Here is a 17,988-nt window from a genome sequence, read left to right on the forward strand (position 1 = left end):
TTAATGTTTCATGCGAATTGAATTTTGAGGAATTGGTTGGCATTTTGTGTAAAACATGGGAGAATTTGAAACCTGAGACTATGTGTATTTCATATTCTATTTTGGGCCATCCGAATTGTATGGTTCGAAATAATATTGATTTTCTGAATATGTTGAGGGTTGTTTGTGCACGCGGTGTTGATATAGTTGATGTTTCAGTTAGTAGATGTAGTACTTCTGATGAAGAGGATGAAGTGGGGTCTAATTGAGTAGATGTTGTGGATGGTGAGTGTGATAGGCTGGTGGATGTTGAAAGGAATTCACTCTCTAAGTTTTGTTCTCACCAAGAAAAGGTGTTATTGTCGGCTAGTTGGCGGAATAATATTACGAGTGTTGGACAAAAGTTTGAGGGTGGTGTGGTTGAGTTCCGTACTTTTTTATGCAAGTATGCTATTGAGGTTGGTTTTCAGTTTACGTATGTTAAAAATGACAAGCTGAGGGTTACGGCAGAATGTGCATATAAGGAATCAAGGGGATGTATGTGGCGTGTACATGCTTCTGTTGAAAAAACAAATGGGTTCTTCTACATAAGGACTTTGAACAATGAACATACGTGTGGTCTGGCGGTTCGTACGAGTAAACATTCGAGGATGACTTCCAGCTTGGTTTCTGGGCTGATACTTGAAGAGGTAAGTGCAAAACCTTTAACTCGTCCAGTGGATGTTGTGAAAGGAATGAAAGACAAGTATGGGGTCTCAATTAGTTATAACTGTGGTTGGTTTAGTGTTGAGAAAGCAAAATGTAGTACATATGGGGATTCTTGTTTGTCATTTGATCAATTACGGTGGTATTTTGATGAGGCATTGAAGAACAATCCAGGGAGTCGTTTTGAGTTAGATTTTGAAGATAACAAGCGTTTCAAAAGAGTGTTTGTGGCTTTTCATGCATGCATTGCTGGTTTCAAATATTGTCGGTCATTGCTTTTTCTTGATAGAACATTTTTGAAAGGACGATACAAAGGAGTTATGCTTGCTGCAACGGGGAAAGATGGGAATGAAGGTAATTGTAAATATATCTATTTTTATCTAAGTATGTGAATTTTCTATACATGTAGGAATTGAGTGAATGTGAATTTTCTCTGGTTTTGGCCACTGTGTGGATTTTCTATTGTTGTGGCCACTGTGAGAATTTTCAATGGATTTTTGTCAGTGTATGAATTTTCTCTGGATGTTGTCATTGTGTGAATTGTATCTGTAGGTGGTCACTAAGTGAATTTTCTCTGTATATTATGATTGTGTGAATTTTCTCTGTAGCTGGTCACTAAGTCAATTTTCTCTGGATGTTGCCAATGTGTGAATTTTCTCTGGATGTTGGCAGTGTCAAACTTCTCTTGTTGTTTTATTGTTCTATTTTTCTCTGTTGTTTTGTAGGTGGTCACTAAGTGAATTTTCTCTGTATATTATGATTGTGTGAATTTTCTCTGTAGCTGGTCACTTATTCAATTTTCTCTGGATGTTGCCAATGTGTGAATTTTCTCTGGATGTTTATTGTTCTATTTTTCTCTGCATGTGTGTACCTAATATGCTTGTTCCTATTTGTTTTGTAGGTTTTTTTCCTGTAGCTTTTGCTGTTGTTGATGCTGAGAATAAAGACAATTGGTGTTGGTTTCTTGAACATTTATATGGAGTATTAGGATCAGAAAGGGTGATAAGTTTCATATCAGATCGACATTGTGGAATTGTGGAGGGAATTGCTAGGTTTTTCCCTAACTGCTTTCATGGATTTTGTCTGGAACATCTAAAGAGAAATTTGAGGGATAAGTTGTCATGTGGAAACACAAATTTGGTTAGGGAGACGATTGTGTCCAAGTTTTCAGAATGTGCATATGCTCCAACAAAGGCATCATTTCATTTCAAGTTAAATGAGTTAAAAAGTGAGGGAGGAGACATTGTGAGTGTTTTCTTGAGAAGTTTACCATATGAAAATTGGAGTGATGCATATTTTGCAGGGAAACGTTATGGTGAGATGTATTCAAATGTTGCTGAGTCATTCAATTCATGGATACGAGAAGCTCGGCACTTGCCAATAACAAATTTGGTGGACATGATACGGTTGCAAATCATGAATATGAGGTCTGATAGGAGGCTGCTCTCTAGTAAATGGAATAAAATTTTGTGTCCTCGTATGGATAGTGTGTTGGAGAAGTCTTTTTTGGACGGGAGGACATGGAATGTGAGTTTATCATCTGATAATGTCTTTGAAGTGCATTGTTTTCCTTCGGTTATGGTTGATCTTGGGTTGAGAACTTGTTCATGTCGAAAATGGGAAATAAATGGGTATCCATGTCAACATGCTGTTGCTGCAATTTTTAGGAGTGGAAAGAATTTGAATTCATTTGTTGAACCAACTTTTCATGCTGATATGTATCGTCAAGCATACTCCTTTTCAATTGGCCCAGTTCCAACTGTTGAAAAACCTGTGTGTAGCATTGAAGATGCTATGATTTTACCTCCATTGAGCAAGAGACCTGCTGGGAGGCCGAAGAAGAACAGAATTGCTTCTACTGGAGAGTTTAAAAGGGTGATTAAGTGTAGTCGTTGTGAGAGTATTGGTCACCATAATAAGAGGACATGCAAGGAACCTTTGTTAAATAGTTGAGGATTATACATTTTATTGATGGAATAATACATTTGATGATTACTTTGTGTATTTTGTTTTGTGAAATTTATTTTTTGGACAGTGTATATAATAATATCAATCAAATTCATCCAGAGAAATTTTTCAATATGAGTTAAAGTGTGTTTGTTGATATATACTATAGGCAGTGGGTTTGTAGTACCTGTCAAATTCATCCAGAGAAATTTTCCTATGGCAGAGAAAATTCTGTGTGTTGTGTTTTGAAGCTTCATATTCATCCACATAAATTTGACAATGGCAGACTAAAGTACTGTGTGGATTGTGTTTTTTCAATTTGATAATTGTTTTGTACTAACACAGTGCATTAGAGATTGAATGATCATATAGGCACCTTCTTTGGTGAGATATGAGTTAAATTTATCTGTAAATTTCTGGTAGCTTCATATCAGTCATTTCAAGAAATGTGCACAGCAGACAGAGCATTCAAAAAATTTCTCTGAGTTGAGAATTTCTCTGGACCAGGAAAGAATTTCTCTGGACTCACTTGAACTCAGAAATTTGTGTCAAAGCCAGAGAAATTTTCATCCAGAGAAATTTTTCACCAACAGAGAAAACTATATGGGCATTGTGGTCTGAAATTTGAAATTCATGCAATGAAATTTTCCAGTGGCAGATAAAATTACTGTGTGCTTTGTGTTTTGTTGAGTTTGATGATTGTTTTGTACCAACACAAAGTTTTACAGATTACATGATCATATAGGCATCCCCTTGGGACGATACAAGTTAAATTTCTCTGTGAATTTCTTGTAGTTTGTACCAGAGAAATTTCTGCAGACAATTTTCTCTGGCAGACAATTTTCTCTGGCAGACAATTGTTGAAATTTACATTAGTCGAAATAAAAAAAAAAAATGAAATTTAGATTAGTCAAGAAAGGATATATACATATACGTCAAGGATCATCATTCCTTCAATGTATGAACAAGAAAGGATATATACATATATGTGAGACAATTTTCTCTGTGTGGATATGTACATTGTCTTCCTTTCACTAGTTTCACTATTACATTTGTGGTTCTTCTGGGGGTATTTCAATTGGTTCAGTCCATGACCTGCCAACTTCGGTCACAAATCTCTCTATGAGTTCTGCCCTCATCAACCTTATCTCTTGTGTGGATAATTTGGATTTGATAGGTTCATGCTTGCTATATTGTTTCATTATATAGCAGACGAAGAGGCCACAATCCAGACTGCATACAAATTATAGGTATGGTTAGTTTTAAGAAACATGCAACTGAAATTATCTTATTTATAGGTGTATGAAACTTACGAATCGCTTTCTTGTTGTGGAGCATTGTTGACATACTCAAAGTCATAACTTGTGTTTTGTGAGTTAATTAATTTGAAAGAGGGTTGTGATTAAGCGTCTCTTTCAAGACAAGCTTTCAGAAAATTCTCCACGTAATCTTGCTGCAAAAAAATATTTTTTATATAAGAGAGAAATTTACGGACAAGTCAATGGGATTCTATGAAAATTATCTTCACATAAAGATGATGATGGATCAGAGAAATTTGCACTCGTTACCAATTGTTTTGCATCTTTGACATATTTGTCTTCTGCATCATCCCTCCTTGGCCTCAATGAGTTGTAGAACCTCCATAAATTGTCTTGTTTGTCCAGGACAAGCAAGGTCCAGTGATTTCCATGTGTGGACTTCTCATTACCTCCAGTATTTATTGGGAAATGGAGGAACCTATAGTTCCTCCATGCTGTTTCAATATGCTTGTCAAATAAGGACACTCGAAAACTTTGATTTTCTGTCATGTTGATGAAATTCTGTGCTCAGAGAAAATCAAAAAATGGTTTTGTTAGTGACACAACTGACTTCAAGAAGTATATTAAGAAGAGAAAGTAGAAAGTAAATTCCAGAGAAAATCAAATAAAATAGTAGTAACATACTAAGCACATGGATGTGAAAAAAAATGAGGTTGGTTGTTGTTTCTCTCTGATTTGGTCAGCCAAAAGGATCTCTCCATAGCCATCAATGACCTGAAAAATATGATTTATAATTGTAATATTGTTTTATAAAGGCTGATGGAACATTGCAGAGAAATGTTGATGAAAGGGAAAGACTTACATTGTTGGCAATTTCTTTTTGCTTTATGAGGTTTCCAATGTCTTCAAAGGTAATGATATTCAACTCACTTGTCCAAATTAAAGCTCTACAAGATGACAAAGAAGGGATTGAATTGTTGTTAATGCAACATAAGTTTGTAATTTGTTGTTTGTTATGTTCTATTTTGTTTGTTGTACTTACTCAAGCCCAGACACATTTGATATGTGCTGCAAGATGTCTTTTATATGATCTTTTATCAATCTTGAAATGGGAAGAGTTTGTGGAAAGACCCAAGATTTTGTGATGTTTATAGGTTGAGGCAAGACGTATGCATCAGCATCAAGCACTTCTTTGTCCTTTGTGCTTTGCTCAACTTGTTTTGCAGCTTGTTTTGAAGCTCTAGTCACTTTCGCAACTTTCGGATATTGGAATTCTGGATCATGCTGCTTTTCCTTCCTTTCTTTTGCCTTTAAATTTTTTATCATTGAGGTTGGATCTTTTTTGACTGTAGGCAGTGAAAATATTAGGAAAAGTGAAATTTCTCTGAAGCAACAGATGATATTTCAATATGTAAATTTATTTAATTCAATATTTTGTAGTTACCATAGAGTTTCTTCTTTTGTTTCGGTTGTTGTTTGTGTGGGATTTGCTCTTGTTGGGTTGTTGGTTGTTGTTCCAGTTGCATTCCAACTATACACAGTGAAAATCAAACAAGCCCCAAAAATGGAATAAGAAAATATACAGAGAAATGAAATGAGCAGTAGAAATATAACTAATGTGTTGAGAGAGATATAACTTCCAGAGAAAATTACCAATGACAGAGAAAATTATAATAAATAGAAATTTCTCTGAGTTATGATGGCACAAGGACATAACTTTTTGTGGCTCAAGATTTTCACTGACCTTGTGGTTGAAGTTGTGTTGGTGTTCGGTATGGTTGTGTTGCTAGTTGGACAGATAGTTCTTGAACTTGTTCATGCAATTTGGCATTTTCAGTTTCAAGCTCCGAATTTGAACACCTCAACTGTTGAATTGTTTTTGCATCGTCTGCTTTTTCAACCTCCAACATCCTTAGTTTCATTCGGATTGTGCTTTCTTTTTCTTGAAGTTCTGAGTTATGTGATGTCAGGATTCTTATTGAAATATCCTTTTCAGCAAGTAATTCCATCCAATTTCTGTCTTCTTCTTTTTTAGATTGAGACAGTGCCTTCAGTCTTTGACGTAGATCAGCAATTTGGGCATCCTTTGATTCCTCAAATTCTTCAGGCTGATGCATTGTTGAGCCACAAATGCCATCATGTTGTTGGTCCATCTGCTCATTATTTTCTTCTTCATCACTTTCATCCTTGTTCTCTTCTTCTTGTTCATCTTCATCTTCATCTTCTTGTTCACTTTCTTTCTGTTCATTTTCTTCTTCATCACTTTCTTCATCATGTTGTTGGTCCATCTGCTCATTATTTTCTTCTTCATCACTTTCTTCATCATTTTCTTTCTGTTCATTTTGTTCTTTGTCTTCTGGTTCTATTTCTTCACTTTCTTTGGTGGTTTCTTCTTCTGTGCTGCTTGCTTGATGTTCTTGTCCATTGCTGGTTTCTTTGGTGGTTTCTTCTTCTTTTTGTTCATTCCCTCCATTTTCAGATGGATCTTGTAATTTCTCCTTGAATATGACAATTGCCTTTTTTAATTCTTTCTTCGTCTTTTTGCCAAGACAAAACTCCTCAGATGGGTTTTTGACTAGCTGCTTGTTATCAATCTGTAACAGGAGACTCTTTTATTAGAGAAATGTTACAAAATTCACTCAGAGAAAAAATTCAAATAAGGAAAATAAAATTCATCTAAATGATACTAATTGGATACAAACTTCAGAGAAAATTGTATTGGGCCAGAGAAAATTAGAGGCATGGAGTTAATTGTATGGGGCAGAGAAAATTATGAAACAGTGAAATAAACAGTGTTTATAAGTTAATGTTTTACTATATTTGTGTCAGAGAAATTTGAATTCCAGTGAAAATTCATTAGAAGGGTAGAAATAAACAGTGTTAATCAAAGATGCAAGGCACACAAGTTATGGGCAGAGAAAATTACACACAAGGAGATAAAATTTGATGGGCCAGAGAAAATTATGTGACAAAGAACATAATTCAGATATTAGAGAAAATGAATTAGGGCATATAAGTTAATGTGTTACAATTGTGGTCAGAGAAATTTGGATGGGAGATAAAATTGATTACAATGGCAGAAATATACCAGTGGTTAACAAAGAAGAAAACATAAATTGATATTTCAGAGAAAATTAATCTTAATCAATCAATGCAGAAAGAGGGAAACAAAGCAGTAGTCAGAGAAATTTTTGAAATTTCACTGAGATTTCGGTAGCAATAGGAATCTAACCTGTCGAGGTGCAAGAGAGTGGACTGGTGTCTTCTGCAGTTGTTTCGTCAAGGTTTGAAGGTTCCACTTGGCACATCTTGGGAAGTCTGTTGTGTTACTGTCTTCTGAGTCAATGATAGTTGCATGTTCACATAGCCAATACTGTGATGAAAATGAAAGTAAATAAAATTTTGTAAACGCACAAATTTGTAAGTATGATAACTGCAAATTTGAATGGATATTATACTTACCAGCAATGCAATGACACACCCCGTAACTTTTTCTGGAGTTCTATGCAATGCCATGATAGAATCAATCAATGTTGATGTGATTGCTTCCGGCCAATCATACTGTTTCATTGATTCAAGAGGTTCCACATACTTTATAAAAACCCAACCTATTGAATTCCCACTTGTTGCAAAAAATAGGGTGAGACACAAGTACAATGTAACAATGATTGCTACATCTTTGAAGTCAGTTGGTTGCTTGCCTTTCATTGCTTTGACCAAGGCATTTTTAAGAACAGGACCAGTGAGCCTTGTGTCCTTTTGGAATCTTCTCCTGAGGAATGCAGATTTTGGCTTTTTAGAGTATCTTAATGACATGGCTCCTTTACCTCCTTCCAAACCAAAAATCAAGGTCATGTCATTTGTTGTAAAGGTCAGGTTCTTCTTCCCAACTGTGAATGCTTTTGTTTTTTCATTGTAACATTGGATTATGGCAACTACATCATCATCGGATTTCCTAGATTTCTTTGGATCCATCCTTCCAGTGGTTAGAGCTTGAATCAAATACCAGAATGGGGTCTTTTGAAGCTCTAGAAGATGTTTTGAACTGAATTTAAGTGTTTGAAAGAAGGAGACGACAGATGAGAGGTTGGATCGGTATTGAATGCTGTAGTGAGCTCTCTTTCTGTGGAGTTTAACAGGTTTTTTCCCCCTTGAGCTTGAGTCTTTTGAAGTTGGGGTACTCATCTGGATGCTAGTTGCTTCATCAGCTTGGACTTGTGTGTTTTGGGAAGGAGTTTGTGGTGTTTTAGTGCTGGTTTTTGATCTTAGATGATAAGAGGACTGAGAGAGTTGTTCTTGCTTCCTTGGTGTTTCTAGTGTTTTGCTGCTGGTTTTTGATCCTAGTCCATAAGAAGACTGAGACAGTTTCTGTTTTTTGCTTGGTGTTTCCGGTGTTTCGCTGCCTTTACGTTTTGCCATTTCTAGACAATGATTAAAGCATAGAGATGTCAACATTAAATCCCAGAGAAAAATGGAAATGTCAGAGAAAATTACAGATAAGGGAGAAAATTGGAGATGCCAGAGAAAATTACAGATAAGGGAAAATTACAGAAAATTTGACATGTCAGAGAAAATCAACACAGCATCATAAACATGGGAGAGAAATTTTCAATAATTGTTTAAATTACAGATAGAAGTAAACATACCAGAGAAAATGAATGATAGAAAAAAGTAAACATGGCAAGTGAAAGAAAATTTGCATTCCACAATTAGCAAAGATAAAATAAACAAAGTAATGTAAACATGGCACTGAGAAGTATACCATATTGAAATCAAGAATTGAACAAAATAAACATACCAGAGAAAAATGCACATTCTGGAAAAAATTACACATTCTTGAGGAAATTTCCATTCCAGAGAAAATTTCAATTCATAATATTAAAATGCAAGAAAAATTTACATACACAAGCAGAGAAAATTAACCATGATAGAGACACTCAATGGAGGAAAGTGGTGCGATGTGGTCAGAGAAAATTATAAATACCAGAGAAACTTAGACAGGGGCAAGAGTGTAATTGACAAAACATATTCAAGAATAAGATTAAAATTCAGAGAAATAACTTTTTCTCAAAGTACATATGGCAGAGAAAATTCCAAGAAGAAACATTCATTCCAGTCCACAATATTAAAATTCCAGAGAAAATTTAAAATGACAAAGACACAAGGGAGGAAAGTGGTGCGATGTGGTCAGAGAAAATTGTAAATACCAGAGAAACTTAAGACAGAGGCAAGAGTGTAATTGACATTGCAGAGAAGGATACATATTCCAGAGAAATTTACAAAGCAGAGAAATTCAGATACAAAATGACAGAAACATATTCAAGAATAAGATCAAAATTCAGAGAAATAACTTTTTCTCAAAGTACATATGGCAGAGAAAATTCCAAGAAGAAACATTCATTCCAGAGAAAATTATAAATACCAGAGAAACTTAAGACAGAGGCAAGAGTGTAATTGACATTGCAGAGAAGGACACATATTCCAGAGAAATTTACAAAGTAGAGAAATTCAGATACAAAATGACAGTAACATATTCAAGAATAAGATCAAAATTCAGAGAAATAACTTTTTCTCAAAGTACATATGGCAGAGAAAATTCCAAGAAGAAACATTCATTCCAGTCCACAATATTAAAATTCCAGAGAAAATTTAAAATGACAAAGACACAAGGGAGGAAAGTGATGTGATGTGGTCAGAGAAAATTATAAATACCAGAGAAACTTAAGACAGAGGCAAGAAAGCAATAGACATTCTAGATTAAGATAGACATTGCAATTAAAAATACATATTACAGAGAAATTTACGGAGCAGGAAAATTTATAGACAGAATTACAGAAACATGTTCAAGAATAAGATAAAAACACAAAAAATTGTTGTGAAAATAAACTTGCCAGAGAAAATTGAAAGAAGAAAATTACATTAATCAAAAATCAGAGAAATTCAAATGCCAGAGAAATTTACAGATAAAATCAAACAAACATGTTGAAGAATAAGTTCAAAATACACAGAAATAAATTTTTTCAAATGCAGGTAGCTTTTTATTACGAAATTGAAACCCTAATTTATGAAAGGTTATTATAAAATGCTATTAACTGTGTTTCCAGAGAAAATCTAGTTGTATTGTAGAAAAACTGACCAGAGTTAGGATGAAACTTGAATGATGAGCTGATATGGTCCGCGATGAAGATGCGACGTGACGAAGATGGACTGAGATGATGATGAGCCGTGAAAACGAAGCTTTAACGTAGGTCAGAGAAATTTGTGAGGAAGGAATGTGAATGATTTTTGGAGAGGATAACGAAGCTGTAATGTCGATGGTGCAGATGATGTTGAAACCCTAATTCTGCTGGTCTCCTGTTCGTGAAGATGCTGGATGTTTGGAATGTAACTGAGACGTCGGAATGAGTTTGGTTCTGTGTTGATTTTGGCGAGGGTATTTTGGTCCACAAAATAATTAAAAACGCGCGCCAAGTTGTTTCAGGGACGTGAGGCATCACTATCTTTTTGTGTGTCCTTTAGCCTCTAAATTGTTATTATTAGGGACCTTAAAAAAAAATCCCCTAAAATGTTTTGGTCTCAAACTGGAAGCTGATAAAATAAAATTTTGCCCCACTATTAATTAAAGAGGGAATGCAGCCCACGGCTTCGTCCCCCTGTGAATCGTGGTTTTTCTCTTTAGATGCCTTTTTCACCCTTATTTTTATATTTGTTCAGTCAAAAAATCAAATCAAAAAATTATACAAAAGTCAAAAAGCAAAAAGAAAAAAAAAGAAGGTTAAAATATCACATCATATCATATATATTGATCAATTATTTTTTTCTTTACAATTATCTATTCAATTAAAAGATTTAATTATTTAGTGGTGATGAAGCAAATTCATGTGAAGCCCGACTTGATATTCATTAATTAAATAAGTGGAATTCAGTACTTTTGCTATTTTTTAAAAGACAACTTAACAAATATCAAACAATAAATAATGTGAGGTAATAATATAAGACCATCAAATAATCATTCATTCCAACCAAATTAACTTTTTCCTTCTCATCTCATAAAAAATTAAAAAATTATTAAAAAATGAAAGTTGTCAAAAGTGTCATTTTCTTACAGGACTAATGAATAGATTTTTCAACAATAATTTTTTTTTTTTTTTAAATTTTGCATGCATGCTAAACGAGGTTAAAAATCAAGGGATATCGATCTATTGTAACAATAATATTTATTTATGGTAATTGAAAAATAACTTCAATTGTAAAAGTCTCAATGATTTTGTCAAAGTCTTTTTTTTTTCTTCCCCGTAGTATAAAAAATTAAACTTTTAGCCATAAAAGGAGTAACAACTTTTTGTAATATTGATTTTTTATTTATGGTAATTAAAGAACAACTTCAATGACGAAAGTTTAAATAGTTTTGCCAAAATTCTTTTTGTTTTTAGTATAAAAAATTAAAAATTTCACCAATTAAAAGAGCTACCAATTTTATTATCCTTAACCATGAATCCATTTCCGTTGCCGTTCATATCACATCATCATCATCTCATCTCATCATCACTTCATATCTCATCTCATCTCATATCATCATCATTTCATAATCTTATCTCATCACATCATATTATATATATCTATCTATATCTATATAATGAAGTAAGAGAATTTTTAAATTTTACCCTAAATGTCATATTAAATAGTTATGATCAATTCAATTTAATGGTTGAAAATGTTCTCGTGATATGTTTCATCAAGGGTTAAAAATATATAATGTAGGATTCAATTGCTATGATCAATGTTGTATTTTTTATTTCTTTTGTCTCCTTTCTAATTACGCCTTTACTTCTCTTTTGACCTATTTTTTCTCTCTTCTTGAGAAAATCGCCACCACTCTTTGAATTTCAAAATTCAGCACACCTTTGCTCAAATCTCACTCTACGCTTCCCTCACACACTTCCTCCTTCATTTTCTCTGGTGCCATCTTCTTCAAGAGTTAGATTTCTGATCATATCTAATATTTGCCTTCGTCTCCTTAGGTGAGTTTCCTTTGATTTTAGCCTGCTCTTCAACTACCCAAGCATTTCACTCTCAAATGATACTTAACGATTTCTATTGTAAAATTCCCCATTTGGTTCCCTGAAATGAGAGGGAATGGTGATTTCTTAATTAATTATTGAACTGATTTACAATTTTAATTCTGTTTTTTTTTTTTGAATAATACTATGAAATATACAATAGGCCATAATTTTTTTTTTTAATAAATTAAAATTGATATTTTAGTTGTGTAAAACCTTTTTTCCTATTTGAAATTTTGTTACTAATTTGATTTTTTAATGATCTATGAATAAACTGGGGACAGAGGGTGCCAATAGCACAAGTGTAATTGGTTTTAACTGTGACAAAATTGTATTGGGAGTGCATTTAGGTGTGGATAATTCGCTAGTATATATATAAGGGAAAATTGACAAGGGGTTCAGAAAAAGTAAACCACAAATCAGTGGGGAAATATTTCTTTTACCAATAAATTATTTAAAACATAATAATATTAAAATTATCTTTTATTTTCAATCTAAGGGGATTGAACTAACAATCCCATCTCCCCAATGGGTATATCCTACCCTTGGTAGTCCAATTGGACTAATAGTCATGCAACATTTTAACTCAACTAAACATGATTTTGATGGGTCTCACAAATTGTTAAATCAATCCCCTCTTCTAAAAGGCCAAACAAATGGGATACGTTTTCCTCCATAGCCCATCTCTCCATACCTTTCTATACTTTTCTCATAGGTTTCGATCTGAACCCGCATCGCTAATCTAAACCGCCTATCTCGTAGGTTCCACAATGAAGGTCATCCATGCAAAAATCAACTTTATCATAAAATTGTAAATACAAAAACAAATCGTATTTTGCTTATAAAACAATAATTAAATTTAAATCATCTATTTTATAAAATAAAATGTGAATTGTTCTAATATTTATAGTTGTCTGATGAAATTAGCTTTTTTTGTATGAATGACCTTTATTGTGAGACCTACAAGATAGGCGGTTTGGATTATCAATGTAGGCCTGAATTAAAACTCATAAAAAGAATATGGAGAAATGATGTATGGAACGGAGCTGATTGTGGAGAGTAAATGTACCAACCTGAGAATGTAAATAGTAGCTTTACTATGCTATATTATATATGTGTATGTACCATAAGATTGCATGAAGTTGAAGTGCAATTGAGCACAGCATTGGAGTTTGGAGTGTTTGTGTTTTGTTTTATATATATATATGTTCTACGTATAGCTTCAGTCTCAATTCTGCAATTTTTGTACTAATTGAAAATAAGTTGATTCAAACAAGGTGCTCCCATGTGAGAGCCATTGGTGGTTTATGCATATATTACTCTGGGGACCACTTCCATGTGCCCCTACTGCACTGCCTCACTTTTCTCACTCATAATCCTCTCTCTCTCTCTCTCTCTCTCTCTCTCTCTCTCTCTCTCTCTCTCTCTCTCTCTCTCTCAAATGAAGTACATTTCCAGTGATCAATCCTTTTAGTTACTCTGTCAAATAACTTAGAAATGTTCTTACAGCTCAGTCAAATATAGCTTTATATGAAGTTACAGCTCTCTTCACTAAGGATTACAACACTACCTCTAGGTAAATATAATTAAATCATAGAAAATACCTATCTATTGAGCAATTTTTTTTTGTGAATTGAGGGTATGTGCCACTTGGTTGTCTCCTTTCCAATTGATTTCGTGGGTCTGTACATTTATGTTGGTAATTGAGATACTAAGATAAAGGCATAGACATTTATAATTGATTGAAGGTATTACGTGACAATACTACACCCACTAATTTTTCATATCTTGGATGTAAAAATAGAAAATATCAAGAATATTCATATGAGTCTGGGCTTTCATATGCTTATTTTGGGTATATTTTTGTGGTATAATTATGTAGTAATTGTAGAATTTTATCGAGAATGTGGCTCGAATTAACTCTGGTATGGTAGGGTCTATACTTTTAATGAATCTAAATCATACATTGTCGAGATTTAACTTTATTGTGGTGGGATTCATAATTTGAATGAATCTAAGACATTGTTTAGCATAGTTTATTGTAAATTAAAAACTAATAATAAATAGAAATCTAGAAGTATCATTTCCCTAACTTTCACATAATTAATTTTTTTTTTGAGTTTTTTTCCTCCAGCTATTTCTATCTAACAAACTATAAATAGAAGCCTATATAAATTCGATCCTCTCCATTCCATGTATGTAATGAAAGATTTCCATTACATATCTAATGGTTATGAATTGTGAATGTAAATTTATAACTCATTAAAATTAAAAAAACTTATTACACTCATCATTGGATGATATAATATGCAATCGAGAAAATCACAATAAAACAGTTTGATACAAACTTCTAAATTAAAATAAGTTATAAACACATCATTTAAATTGTAACAAACAACCTTAAACCATACACTATTTTTCTCAATAAAATTTCGAGTACTCATCACTTTTATAAAATCTCTGTCGATTATGTATAGTGTTGGAGACACTATACTTCGCAACATTCCAACATTCTGAATCTAGGACACTATAAGAGCTGATTGGACAATACTCATAATTTAACTAGTACTACCAAAATAGTGCAGCAAAATATTAATGTGGGGCTCTGAGTTCTTTGAGATTTAGATATTCCACAAATTGAACCAAACCAACTTTCCCTTAGTTCTCTCTATTAATGATTTGATTTGAATTTATTACCTATGGCAAACACATTTGTAGTGATATGGACTACTGATGGGGTCGTTTCCCTCTACAGGGACTTGCTCTGCTCTACACTTATACTTGCAACCTCTGCATTCATTGTATGTGCAAGTTGGTGCCGTTGATCCTATCATCAACCTTCTTGCATTACTGTTCATCCATTTTTCGCTGCTTCCCTACATGCCCCCCAACAACAATGACCAAGTTAGAGCACTAATTGAAACTCAACTCTTCTACTTGCATTGAATTCAATCACAAAATTGGAGATAACTCCCTTTGTGGAGATCCAATTTATATGAGAGGGTTCGTGTTTGTTTTTGTGATTGAATTCAGTGCGTTTTGAAATTTTTTGGTTGAAAATAAGACTGAGCTATGATTTTCAAGGAATGCTTGTTCTTGTTCTTGTTCTTGTTCTTGTTCTTTTTTTTTTTTTTTTTGCCTGACCTGCTGGTGAAATTCTCTTTCAGCTTGAATTCTGGACCCTGCAGCACCAAATGTCATATGAAAAGAAGTTCATACAAGTACAGAAGTTGAATAACATCAAAGAGATATCCAAATGTAAATTAGTAAACAGATTGGGGCATGAAGCACTTGGCCACCTTCTTGGCCATCCAGCGTTTGTGCTCAATAATTACTCAATGGTCATAATGTTTGGACAGATATAACTTTGGGATTAGATTAATAATCTATCAATTAAGTAATTTTACTTTTAGGTAAGAAATATTGGGGTTTAAACATGATGATATCCTCCGTGTGAGAGATTATTGAATTCCAAGATGGAGGTGGGATACAAAATGGGAGATATTAAAGCTGTGCTTGGTTTATAGGTTTGGACATAAATTTGGAAAGAAAAATGAAAAAGTGTGAAAAATGTGTGAAATATAGTTATGTTTCATTCATATTTGACGTACATTGTTCATTTACTTTTTCAAATCCCTCACCAAATCCTTAAGCCAAACACATGAGAGAGGTTTAGACTAATTGGCTAAATTACAAAATTAATGAGATTTTATCAATCTTTCTTCATAATCCAGGCCAATCGAAACAGGACTAGTCGGGGTACAGTCTAGAATACCCACGTTACCAAAAGCAAACAAAATATACAAATTACACAAAAAACAAAATTTTTTTTTTTGGTGGCATGGAGACCCCATGAAAGCTTCATTGGTGGTCATGAAGAGGGGAGGAGAAGAAACATAGTTTGGAATCTCACAAACTCCATTCTGGGCTAGTATTGAGTCCAATTTTTTTTTTTTTTTGGGCATTTGGTCTCAGCAGTAAACTTCTGGTAATGATATAATACATAATTTTAAACAGAATGATATGGCTCAATGAGACCTTTCACTTTAAAAATAAAACAACAGTGACTTGTATTTGCCAAAATGGTACTATAACATCATTCTTGTGGTGTCTTCTGTATAAATTTCATGTATGAATAAAGTTATCCAATTAATACACATTGATATACAATAAGCTAAGAGAACAAATTGGTACATCTGAGAACTAGCAGAGGTTCTACTGAAAAATGCTACGACAAAAAGCCCAGAAGAAACAGAACAACGAAGAAGAAGCACACACTAGAAATATGATTCCTAGAACAAAGTTTAGAAAGAACCAAGCAAGAAAGGATGTGGAATTAATAAAAAGAGAACTAGATATGGGTTAGTACAACCTGACCTTGTATGGCAAGTGCAGCACAAATTAAGGTGAAGAGCAGCAAGAGTAAGTTGGTTTGTCTAGTGTTGGCCATTCTTCTCTTGGGATAAGTTTGAAGAGGAGAGAGAGAGAGGTATGATTTAATTTGTGGACAAGTAATGAGCATAAGAGATAGACTGGCAAAATATGCAGTGCTAACAACACACCAAAGAGGTCTCCAACTGGGGTGATTCGATTGTATTGTAAAATTACAAAAATGCCCACTTTTTTTTTCTATGTATTACAAATGAACTTTGCTTTATTTTGATTTTTTGAAGGGTTATAATAGGGTTTTTGGAGGTGAGTGTAGAGGTGTCTCACCCACCAACAAACAGTCTTTAGGGCTTGGGAAAATGTTTTAAAGATTATTCTGTGAAAATTCCTAGAAGAATGTGGAAACCATGCAAAAGACACACAGATTATGGCATTATATATAATATGATCAGCGGACCTTGAATGCATAGTTGAAGTGTTTGAACAACCGACCAATTTCAGGAAAAAAAAAAAAAAAAAAAACTAGTCAGACTTTGGAAATGATGCTTCATGCTTTTGTTTCCCTTTTTTATTAAGAAAAATTTATCAGTTTGCATAATGATGATAAACACAAAATTATTTAATTAAAGTTTATTTGAATTCATTTATTCACACAACCTGGTCCCTCCCTTTTTTTTTTTCTTTCATAAATCGATAAGAAATCATTTATAGATGGATTACATTAAACTGAACATTCGACTCTGTAAAAAAGTTTCAAAACAATTCTAAGTACAGAACACGCCCAGTAATTACACTTTCATCAATGTCAATATCTAGAGAAATCGAACTTAAGAACTTCACAATTGAAATAAATGTCACTAAACTACATTGATATCAGCATATTATTTCACTTTTTAATTCTCAGCATTCCTTTGACTATCGCTACTAGGCCAACAACACACCACCATACTAACAACAACTAATCGATTGCTAGATCGTGAATGCAGTGTGTTGAAATTTTGAAAATCATACTAGGTTAACTATGCAAATTCCATGAGACGGTTGCTATTCATGGACCACAAAGTTTTTCTCAGAGAGTACATTTAAGTATTTTTCCTTAAAAACAAAGTCATTTAAAGCAAATGGACATTTTAAAATTCAATTTACAGTGAAAATTTATTAGATTCTTTTAAAATATCATGTTGTGTTCGGACAAATTAAAAATTATAGTATATATTAAGTTAGTCATATTTTATCTCATAACACCTAACAAAGTAAGTTAGTATGTTCATACGTAAAAGAAATTTTACGTGAATAGTTTGGAATCTCACATACTAGGGCTGGGCAAGAAATTCGTAAAATTCGTAATCCGATCCAGTCTAGTCCAATTTGATAAGTTTAGATTGGTTTTTTGAATCCGTGGTTCGGTTCCGGATTGAAGAATTAAAAATCCGTAGTCCACGGATTGGTTCCGGATTGAATCCCACGGTTCCGGATTGGAACTGATCCGGACCGTATACAAATAGTCTATATTTTTATTATACATCCTCCCCCATAGTATCTTCTCTTATTCTATATAAAATCTAAACTCAAACCTAAATCTCGTATAATATTTTCTTTTATTACTTTTGTTTTTTAGTTTTTAGTTTTAATTTGTAATGGTCTAAATA

At 33.4% G+C, this 17,988-nt stretch overlaps 3 protein-coding genes across 3 annotated transcripts; 1 reads left to right on the forward strand and 2 right to left on the reverse strand.

The window, feature by feature from the left end:
* Positions 1 to 608: 608 nt before the first annotated feature.
* LOC145822633 (uncharacterized) lies at positions 609 to 2,764 on the forward strand. Its single transcript, XM_082920181.1, has 2 exons — positions 609 to 1,038; positions 1,586 to 2,764. The coding sequence occupies exons 1-2, from the start codon at positions 630 to 632 to the stop codon at positions 2,635 to 2,637; spliced, it is 1,461 nt and encodes a 486-aa protein (XP_082776307.1). The 5' UTR covers positions 609 to 629; the 3' UTR covers positions 2,638 to 2,764.
* A 799-nt stretch (positions 2,765 to 3,563) lies between these two features.
* On the reverse strand, positions 3,564 to 8,462 carry LOC114288121 (uncharacterized). The gene is made up of 10 exons (XM_082918178.1): positions 7,353 to 8,462; positions 7,123 to 7,263; positions 5,635 to 6,484; positions 5,335 to 5,421; positions 4,933 to 5,236; positions 4,753 to 4,837; positions 4,575 to 4,664; positions 4,200 to 4,451; positions 3,945 to 4,084; positions 3,564 to 3,864 (listed from the first exon to the last, which is right to left on the reverse strand). The coding sequence occupies exons 1-9, from the start codon at positions 8,343 to 8,345 to the stop codon at positions 4,034 to 4,036; spliced, it is 2,853 nt and encodes a 950-aa protein (XP_082774304.1). The 5' UTR covers positions 8,346 to 8,462; the 3' UTR covers positions 3,564 to 3,864; positions 3,945 to 4,033.
* A 5,824-nt stretch (positions 8,463 to 14,286) lies between these two features.
* Positions 14,287 to 16,569, reverse strand: LOC114258535 (EPIDERMAL PATTERNING FACTOR-like protein 9). Its single transcript, XM_082920182.1, is given in 4 exon segments — positions 14,287 to 14,805; positions 14,808 to 14,826; positions 15,095 to 15,132; positions 16,323 to 16,569. Coding segments are annotated over 4 exon segments (369 nt in total). The 5' UTR covers positions 16,473 to 16,569; the 3' UTR covers positions 14,287 to 14,643.
* Positions 16,570 to 17,988: the final 1,419 nt, after the last annotated feature.

The sequence above is a fragment of the Camellia sinensis genome, chromosome 3 (assembly GCF_055761805.1).
Source record: "Camellia sinensis isolate YWXY chromosome 3, ASM5576180v1, whole genome shotgun sequence".
Lineage (NCBI taxonomy): Eukaryota > Viridiplantae > Streptophyta > Magnoliopsida > Ericales > Theaceae > Camellia > Camellia sinensis.

Excerpts from the sequence above, each read along its gene's own strand:
- LOC114288121 (XM_082918178.1), bottom strand. The coding sequence starts at position 8,345 with ATGTTGACATCTCTATGCTTTAATCATTGTCTAGAAATGGCAAAACGT. Across the intron at positions 5,422-5,634 it reads AACACAACTTCAACCACAAG|TTGGAATGCAACTGGAACAA; the intron begins GTCAGTGAAAAT and ends CACTGTGTATAG. Across the intron at positions 4,085-4,199 it reads TCAAAGATGCAAAACAATTG|CAAGATTACGTGGAGAATTT; the intron begins GTAACGAGTGCA and ends ATTTTTTTGCAG.
- LOC145822633 (XM_082920181.1), top strand. The coding sequence starts at position 630 with ATGACTTCCAGCTTGGTTTCTGGGCTGATACTTGAAGAGGTAAGTGCA. Across the intron at positions 1,039-1,585 it reads GGGGAAAGATGGGAATGAAG|GTTTTTTTCCTGTAGCTTTT; the intron begins GTAATTGTAAAT and ends TTTGTTTTGTAG.